Below are 26,479 nucleotides of genomic sequence, written 5' to 3' on the forward strand. Positions count from 1 at the left end.
CAACGTGTTTATCCCTCTAAATAACATGAAATCCGGGCACAAAATGTAGTGTATGTAAACTTCTCTCTGGAAATATATCTGTCCTAGATCCAAGCCCCAAAAGTCAAAACACTGGTTTCCTTTTAGTGGTGATGTATGCCCAACATCTTGTAGTTTTCACGGTCTGGTGAAGCCAAACATGACTGTGAACTGGTATCCTGTTGTGGGTTGTACCGTAATGCTCCCTTGAGAGCTTAGAGCCGAGACGATATGCTACATTTTGAATGCACTCACAAAAAAAAAAAAACCAGTGGCTTTGATTAAGAGAGAGATTTGAATTTCTGTCAATATATAAACTGACTGTGAATTGTGATGATTACACGACCTCTCTTGAGAACTCTCAAAAAACTAAGTCTTACGATCCTCAGTATGTAGAAAAATCCCACCAATGTTCCCCTGGGTTCATTTGAGCCAAAACTCCTTATTCCTGTTGCTTAACACACCAGAATCGCCAATTATTGAACGCATTTAAAACTGAAAAGCGTCTCTCACTGACCCAGAATCGCTGTTTCTGCCCTCCTCATCCACGCTGATTCTCACTTTCTGTAAGTGTTCTCCTCTTCCCTATTTATTAACTGCCTGTCCTGAAAAATAAATAAATAAAATGCGCTTTGAAGTGAGGCTCGCATCGCAAGTGTGAACATACGGGAGAGCTGGAGGGAGACGTAAATACAGACTAACCCAAAATATGTTTAATGAAAAGTTTGGATCTCATCTCTGTCCAAATAACCCCCTCCTCTTGCTGAGTCTGATCTCTCTCCAGGTTTCTTCTAGTTGTCCCCTAAATTGCCCAAGCACTGTTCAGGATCATAATATAGTTAAAAAAATGCACTTTCAATATTTTTCCCCCCCCTTTTTTTTGTTCTTCAAAATTATCCAATAGGTTTGAGTTGTTGTTTTTTTCTGCCTTTTTGAAAGCATGAGTGCCATTTTAAGATGAATAGTAATTTTCGAGACGGTGGGTATTGTTTGCATGCCACAGCTGGAAACAGTATGCAAGTTTTGACATTGACACCTACAGGAAAGGCATTGACTCAATCAAACAAAGCATTCAGCAAATCAAATATGGTTGCAATATATTGTTTTGCATTAATTTTTTTTTTCCGTTGTTTGTATCTACAACAGCAAATAGAAAATGATTTTCTTGGCCCGGGTGGTCTCAAGGAAAGATGTTCCATACTGTGCTGGAAAACGATGATTGCTATTTTTTTGACAGCATGAGGGTTTTGGATTTGTTTGAGAGTGAATATCAATGACGAGATGATTATCTTTAAAACAGATTGTAGAGATTTGAATTTAAGGAAACATGCGGTTTTTGTCATAATATCAGAGAATGGTATAGATTGCGTCTCATAAAGCACATAAACTCTTTTTGTTCTTAAAAAATTACCTCTGACAAGAACATTGTTACTCATCTTCCTTCTGAATTCATCCACCCTTTTTCCCCTCCATTGTCCTCTGCTTTATTCATGTTTACAGTTTTAAAGACAGTGCTCCTGCTTCTCATCTTATTCCTCTGGCCCATGACTATTTCATGTCTTTCTTTGCTTTATTTCCTTCTCTTTTAGCTGAATTCACTCTGTGCCTCATTTCTGTTCTCCGTGTCTTCCACAGAGTTGAAGCAGTGGGCTACCAACGGGTTCTGCAGGTGGATCTGGAGGTGAACGGCTTGATGGTGACTCAGGGGAGCAGGGAGGTGACATGGCAGGTGGAATATCCACTCACCCGCACAGTGACCAGTGAGGTGCAGACCCTCATCCGTCTAGCGCCGCAGGACCTAGGCGGGATTGTGCCACTGGCCATGGTAAGAAAGAAGTAGCTTTGCTGCTCAAGTTTGACACCCCTGTGCACACTCTATGCTCCTTTGTGGCCAATTTCAGACCACCTTAAACTTTGTTATCTGACTTTAACAAAAGCTTACCTGGGCAGTGGCCCAAATTGTTGGATGGAGAAAAAAAACAAATATATAGATTTTTTTTTTTTAACGCAAAAAAAAATCCCTGAAACAAAACATACATTTATATCGTTTCAGGTATTTGATACCCCAAGATATCAAATGTTGGGATTTTAGATAGATGATTAAACGACTATGTCATAGCATTACCTTCTGTTGTGACGTTTTATTCCGTATTCTACATAGTGTTATTTCTCTTTCTCTTTTCATCACCTTATTCTACTATCATTTTTGTGCAGCACTTTGGTGCAGTTTTAAACCTGTTTTTAAAAGTGCTTCATAAATAAATTTGACATTGACCTTTAGCCCAGCTTTATTGACCCTGAGTGTGACGTGAAAGCAGTCTTTCTTTAAGAAGACTTCTGACTCTGTTTTGTATTTATTTATCTTCTTTCAGTTTACTTTTATAAACACCTTTTAGAGGTGATTAGGTACTTGGTAACGAGGCACCTTTGCCCCCATCTCATTTTACATGAAAATGTTGCTTTGTTAAAACTAAAACTGAACTTATAAGTAGACACAGGAACTGTGATTGCAGTTCTTCCATCACCATTCAGTCCTTTCAATACATGTTGTTTTTAACACAACAGTGACGCTGATGTGTTTGCTCGGGAATGCAGTACAGAGCTGATTGAGAAGTTAATTAACGTTGGATTTTCATCTTCTACACGCTGATGAAATTGCAGGTGGCATCATAAGACTAATTATGTTCTGATAATGAAATGTAAACACGATAAACTGTTGTATAATTGATTTTTCATTCCCAAATGTAAAAAAAAATCTCTGCAAAGATGAGATCAGAGTAGTTTTAACAGTTTAATGATTCTTTGTTTTTAGTGGTAACAGTCACTGAAAAGCTTATCAAACCTTGGAACTTTCAGTTTTAGTGATTTCATTTTGGTAGAAATAAAGACAAACATGTTTTTTTGTTTTCTAACTTGATGTTTACAATGTGTTCATTATAGTGGGATTGAAGTAGATTGCAGCATTTGCAGCTGTAATCCAGGGGCGGAGCTATGGGGGAGGCTGGGGGGAGCGGCTGCCCCCCGAACTGGACCGGATGGGGGCCCGGGTCTGGAGGTGCCAGGGAGGGAGGAATGGTTTCAAGTTGCTTAAATGTCTGATTATAGACGGAAAAAGTGCGCCCTCACCTGTTGAGAACGGTGTATTTAATGTTAAAGTCAACAGTTTCAGTTTTGTCTCCCCGACGCTGACTTGTTCCGCTAGTGCTGTAATCCATTGTGTTACCAAAAAAAAGAAGAGCATACATATCATCAAGCAATTTTATATATCAGACAAAAATGATCTTAGTAAATAACAACAGTTTTGAAATGATTTAATTTCTGAAGAGAAACATCTGTCCAGGGATTTATTCATCCTAGTCTTAAAACTCAGCAATCCACTGCTTACAGCGTTAACTCTGCATGTGTCAGAGCTAAAAGAAAATAGCATTTTGAGTACAAGTAAAACAACTCAGCATGTCAACAGATGTGTTTTGTAAGGCAACATTAGAAAAAACATCAGGAAACTATTTTATGTTAGAGGCCAGATTTGTATCTTTACTTTTTGTGCTAAGATAAATGACATCAATACCTAGTGTTTCATTATTCATCAAGTGCACTATACCACTAAAGGGCAAAAGTGCTTTCACAGTAGCTCCTGTTTTTAAGACCAAAGCAATCACTACAAGAAAGCTAAGTCGAACTCACTTAAACAGTTTGATTAGTTCAGATTTAACGTCAGCATTCAACTTTGTAGACACATCTTTCATTCCTGGTACTCTGCAGTATTTGTCTGTGTCTACATGTGGTAGAAACCTGTGTTTAATATAACTTTCATCTCCCTGTGATCGCTTCTGACCTGTACTCCCATGGAGGAGAGTACGCATCCACGCTACGACTATAGCTGCCTGCTGAATGTGAAATCCAGAATCTGTACTTTTCTTCTTTGTTGTTTAAGTTTGACAGCCCTAAAAATTGCACTCTGAGAAAACTGTGACAACTGTGTTAATGGCACCACAAGGGAAAGTGCAAGAAGTGCATGATCACAAAGACGGGAAAAACACACACTAAAAGTAAAACACTTCAGAGAAGAAGGCAAGCTTCAGTTTGCCATGTTTATAAAATCGTTGGGAATTTTCTACTGCGGGGCAATTTCTAGGAGTTTTGAGTCTCGGTTTATCTTGATTGGAATCATTCTTAAAAAATGAACGCTTTATAATTCCCTGCTCAAATCTAGATGTTTAGCATAAAAACAGTAGCAAAGCCGATCCGTTTTCTACAGGTTTTATGGTGTGGAGTATTTTTTGTGTCTATCTTGGTTCTAAACTTATAGCGCTTTTAAACTCAGAAACATTATTACAATTGGTGATATTTCCACCACAAACATTGTTTATTTTTGGAGATTTAATCTAACAAATCAACACCAGGTGGCAAAAATGTCCAAACATAAAAATGAGTGAACTACAACTACAGATGATATTTCCCAGCTGACATCTTCTGTGTGTTTTCAGCCACACATTAGGTTTTGCCTACAGAATACAAATTAGGTACGGCCCCATCTGTACAGAACATCTTCCAGATGTTTGCTGTGTCCATTGCATGTCTTGTGGCGAACTGCAAAAATAATATCTGATGGCTTTCTTTCTTCTTGCCACTGTTCAATAATGCATTCATTGGAGAAAGGCAAAAGCAATGCCACTGACGGGGGCACATCCGAGTCAGCTACCCCAGGCTCAAAGTAGAGTGGATACCCAGAACCGGGCCTTGAAGCTGTTGATTTGAGCAATTTGAGCTAAATCGGTCAGAAACAACCAGTCAGAGCTAGGAGGAGGGCGGTCTTAGCGCTGTCAATCATTCTTGTGTATGCACTCCCCACACCCTTCCCCTTGATCTTTGCTAAGCTGCAACTCCTTCCCTGCCAATGAACCTGCCGTGAATGCCCAGGCCAGAAGACATGCCCACCTATGATGGCAGATAAACATCTTTGCTGTAACTGTAAAGTGACTAGCCTGGCACCTGACAGTGCTAAGAGCTTTGTCCTTGCTCTGATTGGTTATTTCTGACCAAGTGGTGTGTTTTTGCGGATGGCAGTAGGGCCGCAGGGACGAGCCAGAAGGGCTTGATTTTTCTCCCAGATCGTCTGGCCCGTTTTCTACTACCACAACATAATGACTGTTTTAAGAAATGTGTAAAAATTATATAAGTTGCATAATGCAACTGTAAGTAATACTATGCTAATTTGTTGTTATTTTTGACAGAACAGTAGATCATAGTCCTGGTGTTTTAAAAGAAAATCAAACTTGACATACATAAGTTTACTTCAGAATCATCCTAAGACTTTTTTTGATTTTTTTTTGGTTTTGTTTATATTTTAAAAAAAAAAGACTCAGCTTTTCATTCAACTCTATCCGTAATTACATGCATGCACACACTCGCCAGCTCCTAAGGGAAATTCAGCTAGACAAATTAACCTAATAGTTGTGTTTGGGGCCTGTAGGAGGAAGCTGGAATACCAGGAGTGAGCCAAAAAAAAGAAAGAAAAAATAGCAAACTAAGTGCTGTGCTGAAAGAAAGTCCAGATAAATGACCATATTAACACAAGGTCTTTGAACTCACCTTTAAAATGTCTGCTCTGTATCATAACCACAAATAATGTTTGTTGTTTCTTTTTTTTCCAAGTAAAATGTGTTTCCTTTGGCATCTAAGAGAGAATGAAATACAACTGCAGTACTAAAATACATCAATTCCAACCTGAATTTAATACAGCAGATGGGGAGAGAAACCATGAAAGCTTTTCATTTACAATCTTAAAAGACAGTGGGAAGACCTGCCAGCAGAGTGTGTGCCACTTTTTACCGCATCCTCCCATGAATTTTTGATCCCCCTCTTGCCACGCTGTGCCTCTCTGTTCTCTCATTAGAAGAGACAGCCAGTGTGGCCCCCATAGCTCTTTACAGTACATCATTAGCATTTTATTCATAGCTTCTGAAACTAATTCTATTTCAAACCTTATATCGTTAGCCTTGTGCTCACTGTCCCTCAGTATTATAATGAAGGACATTAACACAAAGCTCTGCATTAACTTTTCTGTGATCATATGTAAGCACATTCTTCTAGAGTTATTTTATGTAGGCCAAATTGAGCTGCTTTTTCTTTTCTCACTGCGTACAGGCGCCTGGCAGATGGCAGTATGCAGAGGAAACTAGGACCTAGAATTGATAAACAGCTGTGTTCTTGTTGTTTGGAGAAGAAATGTAAAGAAAAAGGAACCTCATATGTTTTATTTACACATGTAGCTACAAGTCTGTTTAATTCTTTACTCTTACAGTTTATACCATAAATATTAACACGTGAGCCTTTTGTCCACCTTAAGTTGGAGCTCAGCTGGAGCAACAGTAGAATCAAAGCCCGGACGATGAAATACTGTGCAGACGTGACTATTACGTGGAAACCAGGTGAGTACCAATCAGCAAAATAACGGCAGCTGAGTGGGGAGCAACGGTGAGAAACTGAGAAGATTTGACTAGCAACATCACAGAAACATGGAACAATTACAATCATTAAATAACTATGATTAACCACATATTTTTGGTTGGATTAAATTAGTCGCATGCAGACCTCACCACTGGCAGACCTGAGGAATCAAGATTGTAATGGCCAGGCGATAACTTGAGACCGAATCCAAACCCAGACTTTTATGGCGTTGCGACAAAGACTAAACTAATGAGAGCATTTTCAAGAGGACTGTTGAAATCTTTCTATTATACACTTAATTGTAAATTCAGGGCACAGCTTCTGTAGTATCTACCTTTAGTGTGCCATGTAATAATAAAACAGTTGTTTGGCATTATCATGCTAATATTAGCATTTTAATGCTAATTTAGCTCCCTGTTTGCTCAGACGGCACTCCATTAATCTGCACTTTAACTCATGAATTAAACTTTCTCTCTATTAGCAAATTTATTGTTCAACATAAATATTTAGAGAATTATATAGTAGATAATAAAAACAGCTTGTTTTTGCTAACATTAGCATTGACATTCTAACACTATGTCCTGTTTGATTGACTGTCGTTGCTGTAAATGTTTCAAGATATTCTCCCGATTCTAAAACTAACATTTACCTTGAGCTAACTCGTCGCACTATTTAAGCCATCTTTATCAGTTAGTAACTTCTACATAAGCAGACTAACAATATTATACTCATTCAGTAAAACCTATGAAGCAGGGAAAAGTCAGACATGAGCACACATATCCAGCTAAATATTAGTTTACTTAGCATTAGCTGTAGGCATAGTGAGTGGAGGCGGAGGACTGTTTTTCTGTCTGTATATTATCAAAACAGAAAAAAAACATCCATATATTTGTAGTGGGAAATGTTTCTCTCTTGCGTTTTCATCCCTCATGTCTTTTCATCCTCTGCACATACTGTGTAGACACAAGTAAAAAATGTCACTGGTTCCATTTAAATGCACCCTGGAGTTTCACACTAAGTTGCAATAAAAAGTTGCATCTGTGCTCTTCACTGATCTTGTGATTAAAAATCCAGAATCCATCCAAAACTACAACAAAATCTTTGAAAATGTTGTCTCAGAACCATACTGGTTTTGAATGGTACAACGGTGATTAAAAGGTTGCTTAAATGTTATTTCTGGTTGGATTACTTGCAACTTGCATGCACTGGAAAACCAATCCTCTCTGTTTTTCAAAGAAAATAAACTCTCCTTGACGTTTTAAGCCTTATTTCTTGCAGAATAGTTGCTCGGATGCACATGAGCAGCACACTCGGGGGTCGTGTCAGTCAGGTTTTTGCCACTTGTGTTCATTCTGTCATTTGTTTGTGTGTTTGTTACTGGCTTACGTTGAGTTTTTCATTTGGTCAGCTAAGGGCCAGAGGCCAGAATAACAGAGCTCTCTGGCTTATTCTAAAGAAACAGGAAAGAGGTCCACAGAATACAGACTGGTTTTTACCAGGGATGGCTGATTTATCATTTCTGACTTTGGCATTTTTCCTTTCCAATGTTTGAGTGAGAATAGAACTGGAAGAGAACAGAGGCTTAATATTTAATCTCTCTAAATGTATTTAGAGCTCAGATTACACAATAACAAATCCCAACCGATTTGCCAGGCAAACAAGTTATAAATCAATATCTAATTAATGAGGAGAGTATAAATCACTGCAGGCCCTCATTTAAATCAATAGTGGTATTTCCTCCAAGTGATTATGGCAAAATGCCCCCAATCTGCCACCAACTGTTGATTTGCTGACACTGCAGCTACATTTGCTGTGCCATAACAGAACATCAACTAACATGTTCACCTGAAAGAAAAAATAAAGAAAGAATAGACAAGTATTTGTGCATTTTGCCCTTTTGAATTACAAGTAAATCTGGACATTTAGCAAGATTCAACATAGTCTAATTTATTTTTACTTTCTGTTCCTCACCTTTAAAATGATTTCAGCTATCTGCAGCTCATCTCTTATTGAACCATCTGAATGCTAAATAATTTGACTACTGTCCCTTTTCCCCCAAGCCATAACCATCCATATATTACATTGTGCAAAACCACTTTCCCCTGCTCCTTACAAGCAGTCAGACAGGAAATGTGCAGCGAGAAGGGGGAAAGACAAATATCTCAGTACATTTATTTCTAACTGGGCTGTTGACGTGCAATCCACACCCTATATCTTTAGCAACTCAAGAAGTCCATGCATGTAAATAAATCAAAAACAAATAAGTCCATAACTTAAGTCATGTATAATAAAATGGAACAGCACAAGAGATAATCATGCAAAAAAAAAAAAATAAAACCTTGCAGAACAGGTATACAAACCAAGTAAAATCACTTAAATATATTATTTCACATAAGCAATCCTTTTATCCGTCACTGCCAGTTGATGTTGGTGGATTTAATCTTGATTTATGGCTTATAAAAATAGAAACCAAGGTATTGGACAACAAATATTTAATGATGGGTAAAGAAAAAGAGGTCTCTCAAGACTTTCGCTTGTTGCTAAACAATACATCATAATCTGAACATAAACTTAAATAATTTATTCATAAGCCATCCACGACAGGTGCTAAGATTCCTGACAGACGAATAATATGTATGCCAGCTCACTCCACAAAACTACACTGCTGAAGAGAAGATCAAGTAAATTTATTTTGCAGCAGATTATTTGAAAGTATTGGGAGAACATTACGGACAGATGAAAGGGCACATTTGACTGGTTGTATACACCTTATTTGGAGGTAGAATGACAATGAGGTGTAGATTTGGGAGCGGGTGGCATTTGCAGACTTTATCTAATTGTTGAAAGAGGGAAATATTCCGGTATATTCTATCTAAGAATCTTACGATGAAACAAATCTGGATGTTGCAGCAGGAAAATAGACTTGACTTGAATTTAATTGTAAAAGAACTATAGAAAGAATGATCATATTGTGCAAAGAACGTCATCAGAACCTTCAGTATTTTAAGTCATGTGTCAAATAATGGGCACGTCTAAGCTTATCCACGTAGATGTGTTGTAGTTTTACTGCACAAAATCTATTGAGTCTATCATTTGTTAAACAAATGTCACTATCCTTATCAAAAAAATGTTTCAGATGAAAACATTTTAAGTGCTTTTTTTTTGTTTTACACGGCAAATTATGCACACGTGCTTCCGACCTGTGAGCCAACCCTCCGCTTGAGCTGGATGGTGAATAGTTACAGCCATGGTCTTTCCGTGGATCAAAAGCATATTTTCAGTTACTGAATAATAAATTGCAAGCCAGGGTTAAGCTAAGTTCATGAGCCAGATTTAGGTGAAGCTCTTTCCTTGTCCTCTTATCCATTCAAATAAATGTGTGGGATTAATCATAACTTATCTTGCCCATGTAGCAGAGAAAGATTTTGAATGCACATCAATCTAATATGGGATTTTTTTTTTCATTTAAAAAATGTTCAGTGAATTGTAATTTATATCTGAGCTGTGTATATTTTATTTTATTCAGGATGATTTAAACGAAAGCCATCATTGGCACGGCATGACACGTGTCGTTCCTTCCTCATCCCGTTTTGATTTGTGTTTTCCCTTAAACATACGTTTTTGATTGTTTAGTAGGTCTGGGACACAAAAGGTGTTTTGAAAGAGATGCTTTTTTATGAGTGAGGAGAAATCAGCCTGCTTTATCAATTCATTTTCACAAAACAAAAGCACACACCATCCGTTGCAGCTTTGCAGCAAGAAGGTCCTGGGTTCGATTCCCGGCCCGGGGTCTTTCTGCATGGAGTTTGCATGTTCTCCCTGTGCATGTGTGGGTTCTTTCTGGGTACTCCGGCTTCCTCCTACCGTCTAAAAACATGACTGTTAATTGGTTAATTGGTTTCTCTAAATTCTCCTTAGGTGTGTGTGTGCATCTCCATTTCTGTCAACAAAGTGCATTTTAAAATAACTTGTGTGCTTTGAACAATAACATATTTTATTTACCTTTCATACTTTAAGCATTTTTGTTTTTTCTAGTTGTAATATCTATTTGCCCTTCAAGACACATCATGTGGGAAACATGTAGTTTAGTTGCAATATATATATATTTTTTCCATGAGGAATGAACGTGTTGTTGTTTTTCACATCTGTTTTTGCACTACAGTGTAATCAGTAATGTCTTCTTTTGCATAATTCTGACGGGTGCGTTGTCAGGATGTCATATGCTTACATTGTACCCTCACCGTTGTCTTAAGTGGATTTGTAAACGTATGAGTGGCCAACACTACACTTTGCAAGTAGGTGACAAATCCAAAAGCACTCTCAGACATCCATGGCCAGCAAGTCACCTGAACTAATGGAAATATTGCTCTGAGGCGAATAACAAGAGCAGATTTTGTCCTTCAGCCCACTCACATTCACATACAGTAACGATCCTCTGAGCAGCACGTCTGTAGGTTGTTTGCTCCCGAACACATGATTCATTCTCTACCATATCAGCCCCCACACGCTCCACCCTTGTACCCAGCTGCACAGAAGCATAATGGCCTTTTATCGATTCTCCTGTCTTTCATCGTCTTTCTTCTCTTTTTTTTTTTTTTTTTTTGCCCTGTGCTCTGCAGTGCAATGAAAGGTGGTTAAAAAAATATGCTGCATGAGGAAGGGGGTATGCTTGTTTTTTAACCTGGCCATCAAGGGTTATAATGCATGTGTGTGTCAAAGTTAATTTGCTTCCATGTGCATGCAGATAAGTGGGTGGGCGTATGTGGAAGATGTGTTTGTTTTAGTAAATAATGAAGCCATTTGAAGACGTGGATGTTTATCAGTGGTTGTGTTCAAATTGAATTCATGAATAAGATATGCTTGTCACATATCTGCAACACCAGAAGAGATTTGAGAAGCCACAGCAAATAGATAGATGACTTCTCTGACTAAAGCATACCTGTTTTGTCCTGTCATGCGTTGCGCAAACCTAAAATCCATGGAAAATGTGGACAAAAAGACTGCTTAATGTCATCAATGTTGGTGGTATGGTACCTACAACATCAGTAGCTAAAGCTCATTAAGACCTTTTTTGACTGTTGCTTCAGTCCTAATGGCTCATTAGGTAAAAGCAGACACTTTTCTTCAAACGTTGAGGCACAGAACACAGAGCCCATCGAGGATGATAATTTACAGTGCTGTGAAAAAGTTTTGCCCCTTTGCAATTTCTTCTGTTTTTACTTTTTGTCAAACGTACTTGTTTCAGATCATAAAAATAGAAACTTGGCAAAGCCAGACATGGTAGCTAAGGCCGTTTTTTTTTCTTCTTTTCTAATGGTGGCTTTATTTATTAAGGGATACATTTGTCCAAACCAACTTTGTGAATTTAAATGAGTAATTGCCTGTAACTGGTTGTGTCACTATTGTAAGGTACAACTTCAAACAAGCTTTTGCAACACCTATTGAAAACATTTTTTACCTACTCGTCTTTAGTCAATTATTTTAATTTAGCCACTTCTCTACCCATTTAATTGTTTTTAATGTATTTTTGCTTCATGTCCTTTTCCTTTGTAACACACAGATTGTTGTCATAATAATCTGACATAACTGTCAGAGCTCCAAACAACTGTACAAAACACAAAAGCATTGTTTTTCCTCATTAACACAAAAAGAGACCATCGTGAGGAGAAAACCACTGGCTCAGTAGTTGGCAGCCTGCAAACTGGCATTGTAATATGACAAATTTATTGTTCTAAATGAAACATCTGTTTATATGCAATTTAAGAGGTTCTGCTGTTTTTTTTTTTTCTTTTTCAAATGTGCACCATTTGTGGCCCAAAGTTCAAGCTGTGGGAGTAAAATCAGTTTAAGTACAAACTACAACTACGCTGGACTTTAAGACCAACTTTTCATTGCAATAAATTTATTTTGTAAAACCTACATAAACAATGTCATGATTAAAATTGAAGTATACAAAGAAACTGTTGTTTTGGACTAAGTTTTACCAGCAAAATCCCTCACACATTGTGCTTGTTGGAACAGTCGGTGTTTTCCTGTTGAAAGGCCAAACACATCCACACATTGGTTTAACATTCCCATAATAAACAAGTTACACATTTGAAAATTATATACATCTAATAAATACAGTTTTAAAAAGCGGGACTCGTATGTGAATTATTATTTCCGTCGATATTTTCATGAAACACTAAAAAATGATTTTAAACTTCCTGCGGATGGAATAAAGAAATCATTTGTGAGCAAAAGTTTTGTACTTTTGAGAATTCCTATAGGGGATTTTGTTTGTTCTCATTCTGTTCTTCACAGTTTTATAATTACGCTGGTTTATTCAGTAAACAACAAAGGAACAAGGTGCAAGGAACAAGCAGCCAAACACAGTTAGTTGTCATTTTTCCTCAAAAGAAAAAGAAAAGAAAAAAAAGAATAATTTTTATTGTTAGATGGGAAGCTTTTTATTTTCATTTGAGCCTTAAATCACATTTATTTTACCGTAGAAACAGTTTGAGGATAACAAAAAGCAACACTCTGAGTGAACAAAGCAAAATCTGAAGACAAGTGCTCCTCTGCCTTTTAAACAGCTCTGCCTCTTGATAGCCTTTCTTTGAGCTAATGATGTGCAGGATCCACTGTTATACCAAATCTTCTGACAGACAAAGCACTGGGAGCACAAGGATTACCAGCCGTTGTCTTAATTGATCTCATTATCTTTTTCCCGCTCTTCTGTAAGGCCTTTCACTCTCCAGTGTATCTTGTGATATCTTTTAAATGACTGCAATTTACTTGAACATATCATTGTCATTCTATTTTATATGCCTTTTTTTTCTCTTTATGCTTGAGATGTTGCTGCAGCAGAGCTGCAGAGAAACGACTCCAGTTTGATTCTACTTCACTTAAGCCATCTACGAAAGGAAGTCATTTTCCTTTAATGTTTGGTTGTGCGTTCTAAAATATATCATGCATCATTTTACCGTATACGTATGCTAATGTACCATTTTGAGATGTTTTAAAAAAGTACACTGAACTTATGATTGTATTGTATATGCATCAGAAGATGCCAAACGATGGAAATAATCAAATAAAAGTCTTTTTTTTGTGTGTGCATTCATTATTGGCACATCATGACGATAAACTAAATATTTCTCTTATTTCTCATTCTTTCTCTAGTCTGCATGTATTCATGTTTTTCAAGATGTTTTTCATTTACAGAACCGATTTTTAAATCAGTAAATACAGCAGCTTACTGAGCAGTTTTTCCTGTTTGGCTGTAGCTGTGAGACAGGTACTGTCAGCAAGCTGTCCACAACATGTCATTGCCATTTTTCACACTTCTTCTCAATCGATTGGTGGAAAGAAAAATAACATTTACTTTGTGCCAAAGACCTCTAAGCAAGGAGTAAAAACACCCTTTTTGCTTTATACCATCTCTGTGAAAGTAAATATTACCACTGACAGCTACCTGCCATTTTCTGGGCTACTTGAGCATGTTTCAAAGGGGCACTTCATGTGAAGGGTCTCAGATGGTGACTATTTACTATAATTGCAGAAGATGGGACCTTCAAATACGTGGCATTTAAAGGTTGTCTTTAAGTTTAAGGGCACAGTCTTGCAGCTTTTTTTCCCCAGTGTTTCTTGTCTATGACTTTATGTAGTGAAACAAAACTTCTCTTTCAGACATTCTACCAAATCCACTTTTTTTGCTCCAACTTGAGAACAAAAGGATTCCAGTTTTCAAATGTTGAAAAACAGTATGTTTACAGGAATGGGAAGTAATATTTGTAACACATTTTGCAACAGCTAAGCTATAAAATATGAGTTATATATAGCCAGTAGTTACACCAAATGTTCTGGAGATCCATTTCCTTCTTAATTAGATTTAGCCATTGGTCTAAATATGGTAGGCTTGAGCACAAAAGCAAAAACGTGCTTCGTGGTATAGAAAAATTATCTACTATTTGAAATGTCTAACATAATCTGATCATATTTCTGTTACAACAGAAAAGCAGAAGTTACTTTGGATAAAAACAAACATCTGCCAGAATAATAATTTTATTAGGTTCTATGTAAATGAAGGATGTGTGTTTTTTTGTGTGTGATTTCTGATGATGCACTATGTTTACATAACTGGGTACACTTGAAGAGAAAAAGTACAGTTAATACCTGGCTGACATGAAAGGATATAAAAGGGAAAATCGTAACAATTTATTTTTCTTTTTTTTAGCAGATTTGTGGTTGTCACTTTCTTTCTTCTGTAACCTCAATTTCCACTCCACACTGCCTGATTTTTTTTAACCTTAGTCAGCTCATTTAGCCTTATCTAATGTGTACCAATGTTTCCCCTTGTGTTTATCTGCAGGACACTGAGATCCTGAACACGGCTGTCCTCAATGGGCGCACAGTTGCTGTTCCTGTTAAGGTGGTCACTGTAGGGACAGATGGTGCTGTGTCAGATGTTACGGAGTCAGTGAAGTGCAAGTCAACAGACGAACAGGTTATCAAGGTTAGTGTGTCGTGAAGCTCCTGGTTTCAGCCTCCCTGGTTTTAGGCGATTCATTTATAGCCAAGGAAATTTTTTCAAAAGTGATCAGAAGGAGTTACAGATTACACAATCGGACAAAGGGTTACAGTGTTTTAGCTCGTACATAAAAGTTGCCACAGGTGTTTTTTTCATTATTATATAACTATTTTATACTAAATGTTCAGCTTCTGGTAAGTAAATAAGAGGAATTTGTATCAACCTCTTAGCAATGATGGGAATGGAAACACTATTTACATGTATTCTTTGTTGTCTAAAATGTGTTTTATCTCCATTTGTTCAGATGGTGTTTTATTATTGAATGTTCTGTCTTAGTAACCACGAAACAGCTTTTGACTGCAACACTGTGGTTTCCCCAGTCCATTTTTAAGATATCAAATGATAGAAAATTCATACATTTCTGGTATCTACCATCCACATGCACTGAAATGACATCCCAATGCAAAATCTGTAATGTTCAATCTGTGCTTATATTGATTGGCCATTAGATTTCAGAAACAGTCATTTGTGAAGATAATTTATAAAATATATTTATATATAGTTAAGCATATTGTTTATAAAATTTATAAAAGCCTGTGATTGGTCAAGTCATTTTGTTTCTCTTAATCTTCAGTCTGATAATGTCAATGCTGACTAATTTAAAGATCATTTTAATTTGCATACAATTTCAGAAAACTAATTGAAAGAATATCCCGATTCTACTGGTTTAACTTGAATTGTCACAACATGTTCCGTTTCTCAAAAACGTTTTAGTTAATTTCACAAATCATAACGATTGTTTCTATTTATTTACTTATTTGCTGAAATATAAACTATGGTTGCTTTTTCCTTGTAGAAATTCGTCAAAACTCACCTTTACTTGCATCAAAGTGTTCCATGCCAGCCGGTCTTGTTTTAGTAGACCGTGCCCCTTCTCAGTTAAAAAAACTCACTTGATCTCACTGTCAAAAAGCTGTATACATGCTATACCCACCAGTATGCTGACTATTACTTGCAAAGATCAAATGAACGAAGCTCAGTTCAAGTCAAGAAAAAACTTTGAAAGACCTTCAAGAAAACCTACAAAACTTTTGCCCAGAAGCTCTGTGAAAGATTACAAGATCGTCTGGCTTCTTGGAGGCAAAATACGTATGTATATATAGCGATAAATATGTAGTATAAATGATCAAAGAGGAGAGAAGCGACAGAGCACATCTCTCAGAGGGTTTCATTATCCACCGAAATGATGCCACACATTGTGATGTTGACCTTGTGGGCCAGGGACCGGGCGCTCCAGCAGCTCACACATTTGCTTTTGGGAGCAGTAAGCAGCACCCCGCGTTTTAACACTAATATCAAAGGAATCTCAAAATAACACAGTTTTTGATCTTTTTGTATCCCGACAAATCACTGTTTTAGTTAGAGTTTGAGAGTAAACTCTCTTTCTAAATCAGAATGGATCCTCTTTAGCTCTCTCTATGGGTGTCTGCACTAGACTTGGCTTTTAATCAACAGTGATAAAAATAATAATTTTTTTCGTGTCTTTTAACTAGAAATAGTAAGATGATCTTGTCTGACACGGGATAAATTTATAAATAGTAAAATATATTTTTTCTAAGCTTAATAATAACTTCAGTCTGGAGCTACCCCCTCATAATTCTCCGTTTGTTATTTGAGGCTACTTAACTGAACTTTATACCAAGAAGCATGTCTTTTCCAGAGGTAACCCTTCTTTTTGTACCAATTTTAAAATGGGGTGAAATGCAATTTATTCTCACTGGGTTCTCAGAGATATTTTTAATATAGATTTGCCCTCAACACATGGCCCTGTGCTGTACGGCACGCCGATCAGAACCTTAATTTAGTTTTAGCCAGTTATCTTAAAGTCATTGATTCATTCATCCATTCATGCCTTTGTAATGATTGGTAAGGTACAAGACTGGCTACACACTTAATATTGTCCACAGTGAACTGGCACAGATTTGCGTGTGTGTGTGTGTGTGTGTGTGTGTGTGTGTGTGTGTGTGTGTGTGTGTGTGTGTGTGTGTGTGTGTGTGTGTGTGTGTGCGTGTGTGTATGTGTGTGGGTGTGTGCGTGTGGGTGTGTGTGTGCTTGTGTGTTACCACTGATAAGAGGTAGAGAGAAATTGAGTTTCACTTTTTAATGTACAGCAGAATCTCTGTTCAATCTTTAAAGCTATCACCTAAAATGCCCTTAATAGGGACAATATTCCAATGCATCTGGAGTGCAATAACAAAGCTGAGGAAAATTGGAGATTTCCTGTTAAAAATGGTTTGAAAACCTTAATACGATCAAGAGGTGGATAAAGAAGATTCACTTCTTTCTTTTTAAGTCAATTTTGGGTTCCTAATATCTATTATAATCCTTATTTTGTTAAACAAAGTGATTTCATCCATTGACATAAAGTGGATAATAACTACAAGACGTAAAATTTCAGTGTCATTATTTTCGTGTACAAATTCAAAATCGTCATGGTGATGATTTATGACATTGTAAACAGAATAAGTGTATTGTTACAAGGGTGAAAGGGAAACACTCCCCCCACCCCCACCCCCACCCCTTGAATTATAAACATATTATCCACATTATTGTTTTACTGGTCACACATATTTTATTTAATTTTATTGAAGCACATAACACTTTTCCACCATGACAATGACGTCTGCCTTTAAACTGTTAAGTCCCAAAGAGAGCAAAATGTACATTCAAAGCATATTTCTCTTGAAGAAGCTTTAAGAAGGAGTTTAACAGGTTGTTTGGAAATTTAACAATATGTAGCACAGCAATTACTGTGCAGGGAATCACACATAATACGACCTTACAACGTTTTTATGTCAGTTAGGATAAGATCAACTTGGATAACAAAATCCTATTTAATATATGAACCTCTACAGTGACTCTTGCATAGGTCTTGTTAGAAACATCTAAATTATGCCGTTTTATTTATGTCCTTTATTCGACTTTGCCTTAATAAAACACAATTTCTAAAGTTTTTAATATCCCCACAGCTTTCATATTACTTTTAATCACTAATTAGGTTTCAACATGCGTGAGGTTTGGGTAATGCTCACTTTACTGATGATAAAAGTTGTTGAGTGGAAGAGAATAAGGAAGAAGTAATGAAAGTGAGGAGGAGGAGAAGCTGACAGACACAAAGCTGTCAGTTTTGTTCCTCAGAGAGATGGGATGATCTCGCACCATTCGAGAGTTAAAGCTGCCAAGTCGTACGCAAAGACGGGTGACAGTTTTCTTTTGACTGGTTTGTTAGAAAGAGGCGATTGTCACTACTAAGGATTTGTGCTGAAATTAACAGTTGTGCCAATCACGTTTGTGACGGGTTTATAGATTAGAAGGATTACAATGAGAGAGAAAATTCTATCAAAGCATTGAAAATACCCTGTATTGCAAATGTAGAACGTTCTCGTAAAGGTTATGCGAATGTTATAATGACAATATTTACAATGTCCTGAATATACCATTCTTCGTGTTGGAACTTCATCTGAGTGACTTTGATAGCTCATTGGATTTGTGCTTCATCCAGCTGGTCATTATTTAGTTCTGAGCATTTTGTTCTCTAGTTGGATGAAACAGGTTGGTGTCTTTGCAGGGCTCCATCTGTCCAGTTGGATCAAATTCCCACTACTGGCCCATGTAATAATGCTTTTCACATGCACATGTATGTCACATCTACACATGATGCACCTGCGTCCATGCAAAAAGTACTTACTCAATACACACACAATGAAACACACCCAGGGTTGAACAACCCAAGTAAGCCAAATGAATAAAAGAAGTAAACTAATATGTGAAATAGTTCATATATAATTAATATATATAAGAGCAAACACGTTCTCAGCTGTGACTTTGACTAGAAAACCTCTAAAAGTTGAGATCCTCACAAGTTTCGCCAATGGTCCAAAAACAAACACACAGATATGAGAGAAAATTCCTCGATACCAAAGAATGAGCTTCATGAATGCACCTAATTTTCAAAATAAAGATAACGCATGAACCTCTTGTTCATAATGGAGGTTATTTCTGTTGAAGAGATGGTCTGAGGCAGATTTGTTTTTGTGCTGTTTTCTCTGTCTTCAGGTATCCGAGCGCTGCGATTACGTGTATGTCAATGGAAAAGAGACGAGAGGAAAGAAAAGGGTGACACTCAACTTCACCTACAGTTTTTTGAGCGCACAGCTGGAGATGAGTGTATGGATGCCCCGCCTACCGCTGCTCATAGATGTATCTGACCCCGAACTCAGTCAGATAAAGGGCTGGAGAGTCCCTGTTAGTGCTGGCAGCAGGAGGTAGGACTTGGTTTTCTGTTGCATTATCACTGATCCTTCCTTCTTTTTAAAAAATGAAAACACTAGAGGGCAAAGGAAGATAAGATAAAGCTTGGAAATAATGTCCTCACACAAACTTTATGGGTTTATATCTCAGGCATTAAAGCCAGGCATTAAAATATTATACAACAGTAAAATAGTTTCGAACCAAGTGTTGTTTTTGTTCAGAAGAAATTTCGGAGAAGTTCTTTGCTTGCATTAGGGGAATGTTTCATGACTTGGTTAACACAACAAAACAAGTCAACAATCTACTGGTCTTGCAGACCTTTGAGGCGTAAAATGCAGCTGCAAAAGCAGCTCAGATGTATAATGAGTGCCAACAAATTCACTAGAGTGGTGTCCCAAAAAGTACTTATTAAAAAGAAGCAATACTGATTTGAATTATTAAGGAGCTTTGACAATACCAGAAAGTAGTGAAAGCACAGGAGCATGAATAGAAGAATAGATTCTGCTGAAGCCTTTAAATAAAATTAACACATATATTATTATGTGGCAGTGGCACCAACTTCTTTCCAGGTATACTTACAGTAACTAGAAATCAAAAGGAAACATTTTTGAAGTGAGGTCATACACTTGGTTTTAAAATATGTGGTTGCTGAAGTGGTGATTGCTTTATTGTTAACTTAAGTATTTTTGCATATAGAAATGCAAGAGGAGAATTATTACTTTACTTTTATAATGTTTTTGAAACACTGCAGTGGTTTATTCACCCAGTTTGAACTTCAATCTAACCACAACCTCTGTTTGAAAAAAAATGAGTAAGTAGGCATTTGGCAATGTTCTGGGGAATAAAGGTTTATACAAGAAATTGTCATTGTAAAACAACATCAGTAATCACAAGTACCACTTGAAAGTTTATTCACAAACATTTACGAAAGTTTTCCAAGGAATAGACATCCAAGCAGCTTAGTTTGTCATGCAGTGTTCTCAGAGATTGTACAATACCCAAGAGCTACATTGCAGAACTTACATAACTCTTGTAAAATGTGAAAGTTCATTGCAGGATAAAGATTACTTAAAAGGGATGCCTGCAGAATGACTCTTTTCCACTAAAATAACAGGACTTAAATGACTTTTTAAAAAGTTGTGATTCTAAACACAATAAATATCAACAGATATTAAGTGATATTAAAACGAAACGAGTGTTTCATTGGAACTGTCAAAGTTCAGACCTCAGTCTGACTGACTCTTTATTAGAGCTGTGCATGAATGAATTTCTGCAAACCTCAATGAACCAAAGCCATGTTGTTAAGAGCACTGGGCTTAATGAGAGGTTTGTATCCTACAGATCTTTCTTGTGTCTTTCTTGTGTTTCATAAATAATGGCAATGTGGGGTCTGGTATGTGTGTTGGTACACAAAAGGTTAAATTTACTTCCTTTTAGATGTTTGTAAGAACCAGATGATGTTTTTTGCCCCCATTATATATTTTGTCTTTATATGTAAACCTTTAGTATGAATGACATTTTTCCAAAGACTGTTTATGCCGAGTTAAGCAGTTTTGTAATGCAGCATTTTCTTGCTCATCAGCCTGTAAGCAACAATGCTGATGTTCATTTTCAGAAGTGAGCTCATATAAGCCAATATTTCAGTCTGGTTGCTGTTGTTTATATTGATTGAATTTTGAGCAAGCTAAGCATATATTAAAACCATCTGCAAAGATCCTAAATATCGCCAAATCTAGAGCACAGCTTTGAAGAGAAAATATGCTTTATACCATGCTAACAAATGGAAACATTTACAGATATAATTTAGGTCCTTTTTTTGAAATTCACACAATCTGAGGGGTCTCACAGTTACATAAAGAAATGCTTTATAAAAATTTTATAGTTTTTGTAATTGAAAGAATGTGTATAAGACGAGTAAATGAGAGAGCAACAATAAAATTACCAACATTGTCTGTCCAATCCAGGCAAGAGAAAGCTCACCCATTAAGTTAAAAAGGCCCCTCATTAAAGTCTAATACCTTGGCTGATGTGTCACTTAGTGTTAAAAACAGGCCCTGACCCCGATGTTTCTGCTGTCAGCCCCTAATGTCACCTCTGTGTGGACTGCTGTCCCCTCAACTCAAGTGAAGGAAAGGGGGAGGGGGATGCGGTAAAGACAGGTTAGGAAGTAAGCCAAGCCACTGGGCCACAACATGTTAACCTGTCAGCACGTTTTCTGCCTGACAAGCCATGCCTCATTAAACCTAATAGAAACTGTCACGGTCATTCCCCCTGGCCACCTGACCAGCATGGAAGCAAGAAAAGCTTGGAGCATAGAGAACAAAAAGGTGCAGGATGGAAGTGAACAAGGAGAAGTGAAGAAATTAAGCAAATTTGGGGTAAAATCTGAGAATCACGTCTGAAAATTGAGGAATAAATGACACCGACACTGTGGAAAACAACACAAATATTAGATCACAGATAAAGTTGTTTGAAAGAAAGTTAGATTACGGGGCATCTATATTCATGTGAAAATGTTCAGACGTCTTACAGATTTCTAACATATAAAAATCTCAGTGCAACAAAGAAATGAGAACTGGCAAAAATAACCTGATGTCATACAAAATGTTATTTTTAAACAACCTGACTGCTCAACCTAGCGGCTTCCCACTAGACTGAGGATGTTTCTTTTCTTAAATGTTGTTAGTTCTACGGCAAGTCTAGGAGGACAAAACTATGTGTTTCACCCATCCTTGAAAAAACAGGAATGATTTTGTTTTACATGTGTAGTTTCTTTACATTGGGGCATGATGAGTTATTTTAACGTTCCTCATGTTTATCAGGCAGCTGATATTTAAAATTCTTTATTCAGCAGTAATTGAGTAGGGTTAATTAGGAAAAATCACAGTTAATCATTTAAGAAGTGGGGGGATTAATTGTTCATATACAGCCAGGTTTGTTTGGACAGTTTGTTACCCTTAATGAAGGAAATTGGCATTTGAAAGCTTCTCTTTCTTTGAAATTAAAATGAGTTCATTATTCTAAAATGCTTAAGACTGACAACAAAGCAGAAAGGGCTGATATTTTTAATGGCTCAAATAATGTTTGATGTTTAAGACATTAACAGTGAAACAATACTACATACACAACTTAGCCAAATGGAGATTTGCGGGCAAAATGTGTGTCCTCTAGTCATTTTAAGCATTTTTATTTTCCTAACCTAGCTCCTTATGTTTTAATGTGAAAAGGGATCATTTAACTTGCATCAAACGTAAGGTGTACCTTAAATCTGTTCCAAAATTCAACCGTAGGTTGTGAAAATGCTTTCAGTAGAGGAATTTTAATTTGCTACAACACATGCTTTCTGAGATGGCTGTATCTGCAAAGCATTTGCCGAGGGCCAAATAAATGGCAGACATAGTGAGAAATATCAGTTGCCCTTTTAAAGAAAATGAAAAAGCAAGCTAGGCAGCAGTTTTCATCTGCAAGTTGATTTTAATAGATTTAAAAAAATAAATAAATAAACACTCTGCCAGTGTAGCTTTTGAAAAGCCAGGCAAGAAAAACATGATTTGCAAGCATCCAGTCGATCAGCTTTTAAAAAGACATCTTTAGCTATGCAAATCCTCTGCTACTATGCTTTATAACTCAGAATCAACTTGAAATATATTAATGGTGTCTAACATTCATCTGCTTAACTAATTAACTAAAAAATGTAATCCATTTCTCTTATTTTGCCACATAGATACGAGAGAGTAACCGATGACAACGCTGGTGCCTATGGGCAAGAAGAGAGGACAGACAATGCGTGTGTAGCCCAGTACCAGAGCACCTCTCTGCATGTCCTCACACAGTTTGTTACAGATGCAGGGGACTTTAGAGGAGCCATGGAAGAGGGCAGACCGGGTCAGCAAAATTTCCTGCTGGGTACAGACTGGCATGTGGATGTCACGCAGCTTGTCAAGGAGTCTCTCAGGGTGCAGGACCCGACGATTGCCGAGCTCCTGGAGAGTCAAGTGCTAATTGGACGGAGTTCTGGAACCACCAAACTGCAGGTAGTGTGAGTAATAGTTTCATGTAGAGGTTTTTGTTTTTTTTCCGGATGATCCAGCTTGTAAGACAATACATGAGCTTTGCTAAACAAGAACAAGATGAGATTTTTTTTTTTTTGGCAATGCTAATGGGAAAACTAGGAATAAGAATATTGTGTTTTCACAAGCATAGTAAGATGTTTGCAATAATTGTCGGCAAACTTCATGTCTGTCACTCTGGAGAACCTGCAGAGCAGAGCAATAACCAGGGACTACTGAAGCAAAAATTTGTTTGATGCACAAGGATTCGTTTGATGCAAAGCAGAGTTTCTGATGTGGCAATCTGAGATTAAGAGATTAGATTAAACATTTCAACATTTTTAAGTCATGATCAACAATTACAATGAATAAATGCGCTGTGTAAACCTTCTCTCCACTCTGAATTTACCTCTGAAATTCTCCTGTACTCCAAACTCCGTTGTCAAGAAAGGCATAATGCATGAAGTTTTTGCTTTGCATTTCAGACGTATTTATTTATAGTAGGAAACCAAGTCTCTAAGATTTTGAAAAAATCTGCCAGCCTCCCATCATTTTGGTCATCAATATGTAGGCTTGTGTGTACTCACTATAATCACTAATTACGATTAGTGGTACTATGGGATACAAAGCTACTTTACCAAGTTTAGATCACTTTTAACTTCTAAGCTTTTGTGTGTTCAGTATATATTCTTGCATGATTAAATGCAGTTAGACACCTTCTGCTCTGAGAAATTCATGTACTACTCAATTTGAATTATTAGTGAGAACAAATTTACATAATATTTCTATACTCACACATCCTGAAAACGTAGCACTTGATAGGATTTGATCAGTATGTCTGTGTGCTGTGTTTTTACTATCTTATTTTTTGGGTGACATGCATGTTTGTTCCACCGTCGACTATTTGCCCTCGCTGTTAATTTGTTGCGGAAATGGATTCCCAAAAATGTCAGCAAAAGTCTCCATATTTTATTTTTATGTGTGCTATATTTTGACATCAATAAGTGATAATTTTCTTGCTTTGAACAAGGAGTTTTACAGCATGACCTTAACATTTTTACTTCTCAACACCAACCTAAAACTTTTCACCCTTAACAAAGCAGTAGCTGGTGTAAAAAAAGTATATAGCTGTCTCATAGTCGTCCTCAATCTGAATTATTTTGTCCTTTAGCTCTCTTTTGCTACTATAAAGACCTTTAAATCTTTGACCCTGTAAACTTTTTATGTTTGAACTGTACATCTTAAAACAAACACACTAACTTTAATGCTGTGTTTTCCAACCTTGTTCTTTGAAAACACTGGTACACTCGCGTACATGCACGACAACGGAAACAACAGTTTCCACCACTTTATTACCGCCACTTTCCAAAACTATCAGTGACACTTCTTTTATGAAAAACAGTCACCTTGAGCTCTAGACAGGAATGAGATGTTAGATGTGATGTTCATGTCAGTGTTTTACAGGCTTCTGTTCTTTACTGCTGTGTTGAAGGCTGTCTCCAACATGAACAATGTCCTGAATAGCAGAGATTGTTAAAGATCGCATTTATTCTGCCTGAACGCAATAACAAGTCTTCTGATTATCAGAAACTTGTTATATGAGGACTCGTGAAAAATCTTATATGGCTCTGATTGAAGTTGAAGGTGAGCAAGCTTGTGACCTTAGCTGAGTTATATGTTGGAGTTGGAAGTATAGTGTAAAATTCATGGCTATTTATTCATCAGCATTTGTAAAACAACCCTAAAGGGAATATTATGGAGTGTTTGCATGTTCTACATATGATGGTTTTTAATTTGAAAGAACAGAAATTTGTTCAGAAGTGAATTTTTGGCATAAAACTTTCTTTGTATGCTTCATTTTTGCAGAGGATAGTTGCTTATTTAATCACATAGTTTATTTTGAGAAGGTTTCTTCTATTATCTGCTGATTCCATTCGATTTACTTATTTTTTGCCACTGATTAGTTGTAGTTTGAATGTCCCTGGTCTATCAAATCCTAAAAGAACAGTACCAGGAACAACAGCTTACACAAAAGAGTTTGTAAACAGGTGGAAAGTGGAAGCATTTTACCCTTTTTACAATGTGAAAGTGCATCTTCTTCCAATTATAAAATATTGCACATATGATTAAAAAAGGTTATAAGATGCGATCTAGTTTGCACCAGAATTTAGCATGATTTTAATTTATTCTCCGATGTTCAAGACAAATTGTACACCGTCATTAAGTATTTTTGTGAAGTTAAAACAAAATGGAAAAGCTGTTATGAAGAAATAAGTATGTTTTCCTGTTTCTTACAATTTCATAGACCAAGTAGCATTCAGGCACTGCTAATCAACTGGGCTTGATTAAATGATTCATAAATGAAAGCGCTTCTATAGAGATAGCGGTTTGGGCATTGTGCTGTTCTTGTGAGTGCAGGTGAGTAACACAGTATATTCAGCTCACAATATCATTTTGAGCTATACATTTTGAGCTATATTCAGCTCAAAATGAGTGTGAGGGATTTATTAACCAAAATTGGGTGTGAACCAGGGATATGAAGCAAAATTCAGACAAAGAGAAAGATGGCAAACAACTCAATGTTAAAATATATATACATGTAGCAGAAAGAAAAATCCAACCAAAGGGCAATACGTAAAAAGACAAAAATTAAATCAGATATGTAAAGACACTAATAAGAGTCATACAATACAATTGTTTTAGTGACAAAAATCATAAAATAAAGCCATCCACTCCATGAAGTAAATAACAAATTTGATGCCGAAAAGGAACAAGCCTGAAAAACAGCCAGATTGATTCCAGTGAGGCATAAACACTTAAACCTATCAAGTTTACACCTGCACCATCTCTCATTCTATCAGTTTTGTTTTACCACGTAGCTCAGTGCACGCACACGCACACACACACACCAAAGATTCACAAACAATCACAGTTCTATTTATTTAATGATACAATCAAGGTCTTGCTCAGGAGACTACAGACGTCACTCTCACGCCATAAATCAACGCCGGCTTGACATTTACAAGACAACACAAGAGGAATACATCGCTGAAACACAGGCCATAAAATTCCACCTCTGCTGCAGGGGATTTCCTGGCTTCTAAAAAGTCCATGTTTTTATGTTTCTATTTGCATTAATATA

At 36.8% G+C, this 26,479-nt stretch overlaps 1 protein-coding gene across 1 annotated transcript in view; it reads left to right on the forward strand.

The window, feature by feature from the left end:
* The window catches only part of LOC103473593 (transmembrane protein 132C), a 159,847-nt gene that overhangs the window by 126,588 nt on the left and 6,780 nt on the right, over nt 1–26,479 (forward strand). Inside the window, exons 5-8 of the mRNA XM_008423935.2 lie at nt 1,654–1,843; nt 14,819–14,962; nt 19,094–19,302; nt 23,013–23,322. Of these exons, the coding sequence (XP_008422157.1) occupies nt 1,654–1,843; nt 14,819–14,962; nt 19,094–19,302; nt 23,013–23,322 (853 nt within the window). The remainder of the gene's footprint in view (nt 1–1,653; nt 1,844–14,818; nt 14,963–19,093; nt 19,303–23,012; nt 23,323–26,479) is intronic.

Source organism: Poecilia reticulata, linkage group LG12, assembly GCF_000633615.1.
Source record: "Poecilia reticulata strain Guanapo linkage group LG12, Guppy_female_1.0+MT, whole genome shotgun sequence".
In the NCBI taxonomy this organism is placed as follows: Eukaryota; Metazoa; Chordata; class Actinopteri; order Cyprinodontiformes; family Poeciliidae; genus Poecilia; species Poecilia reticulata.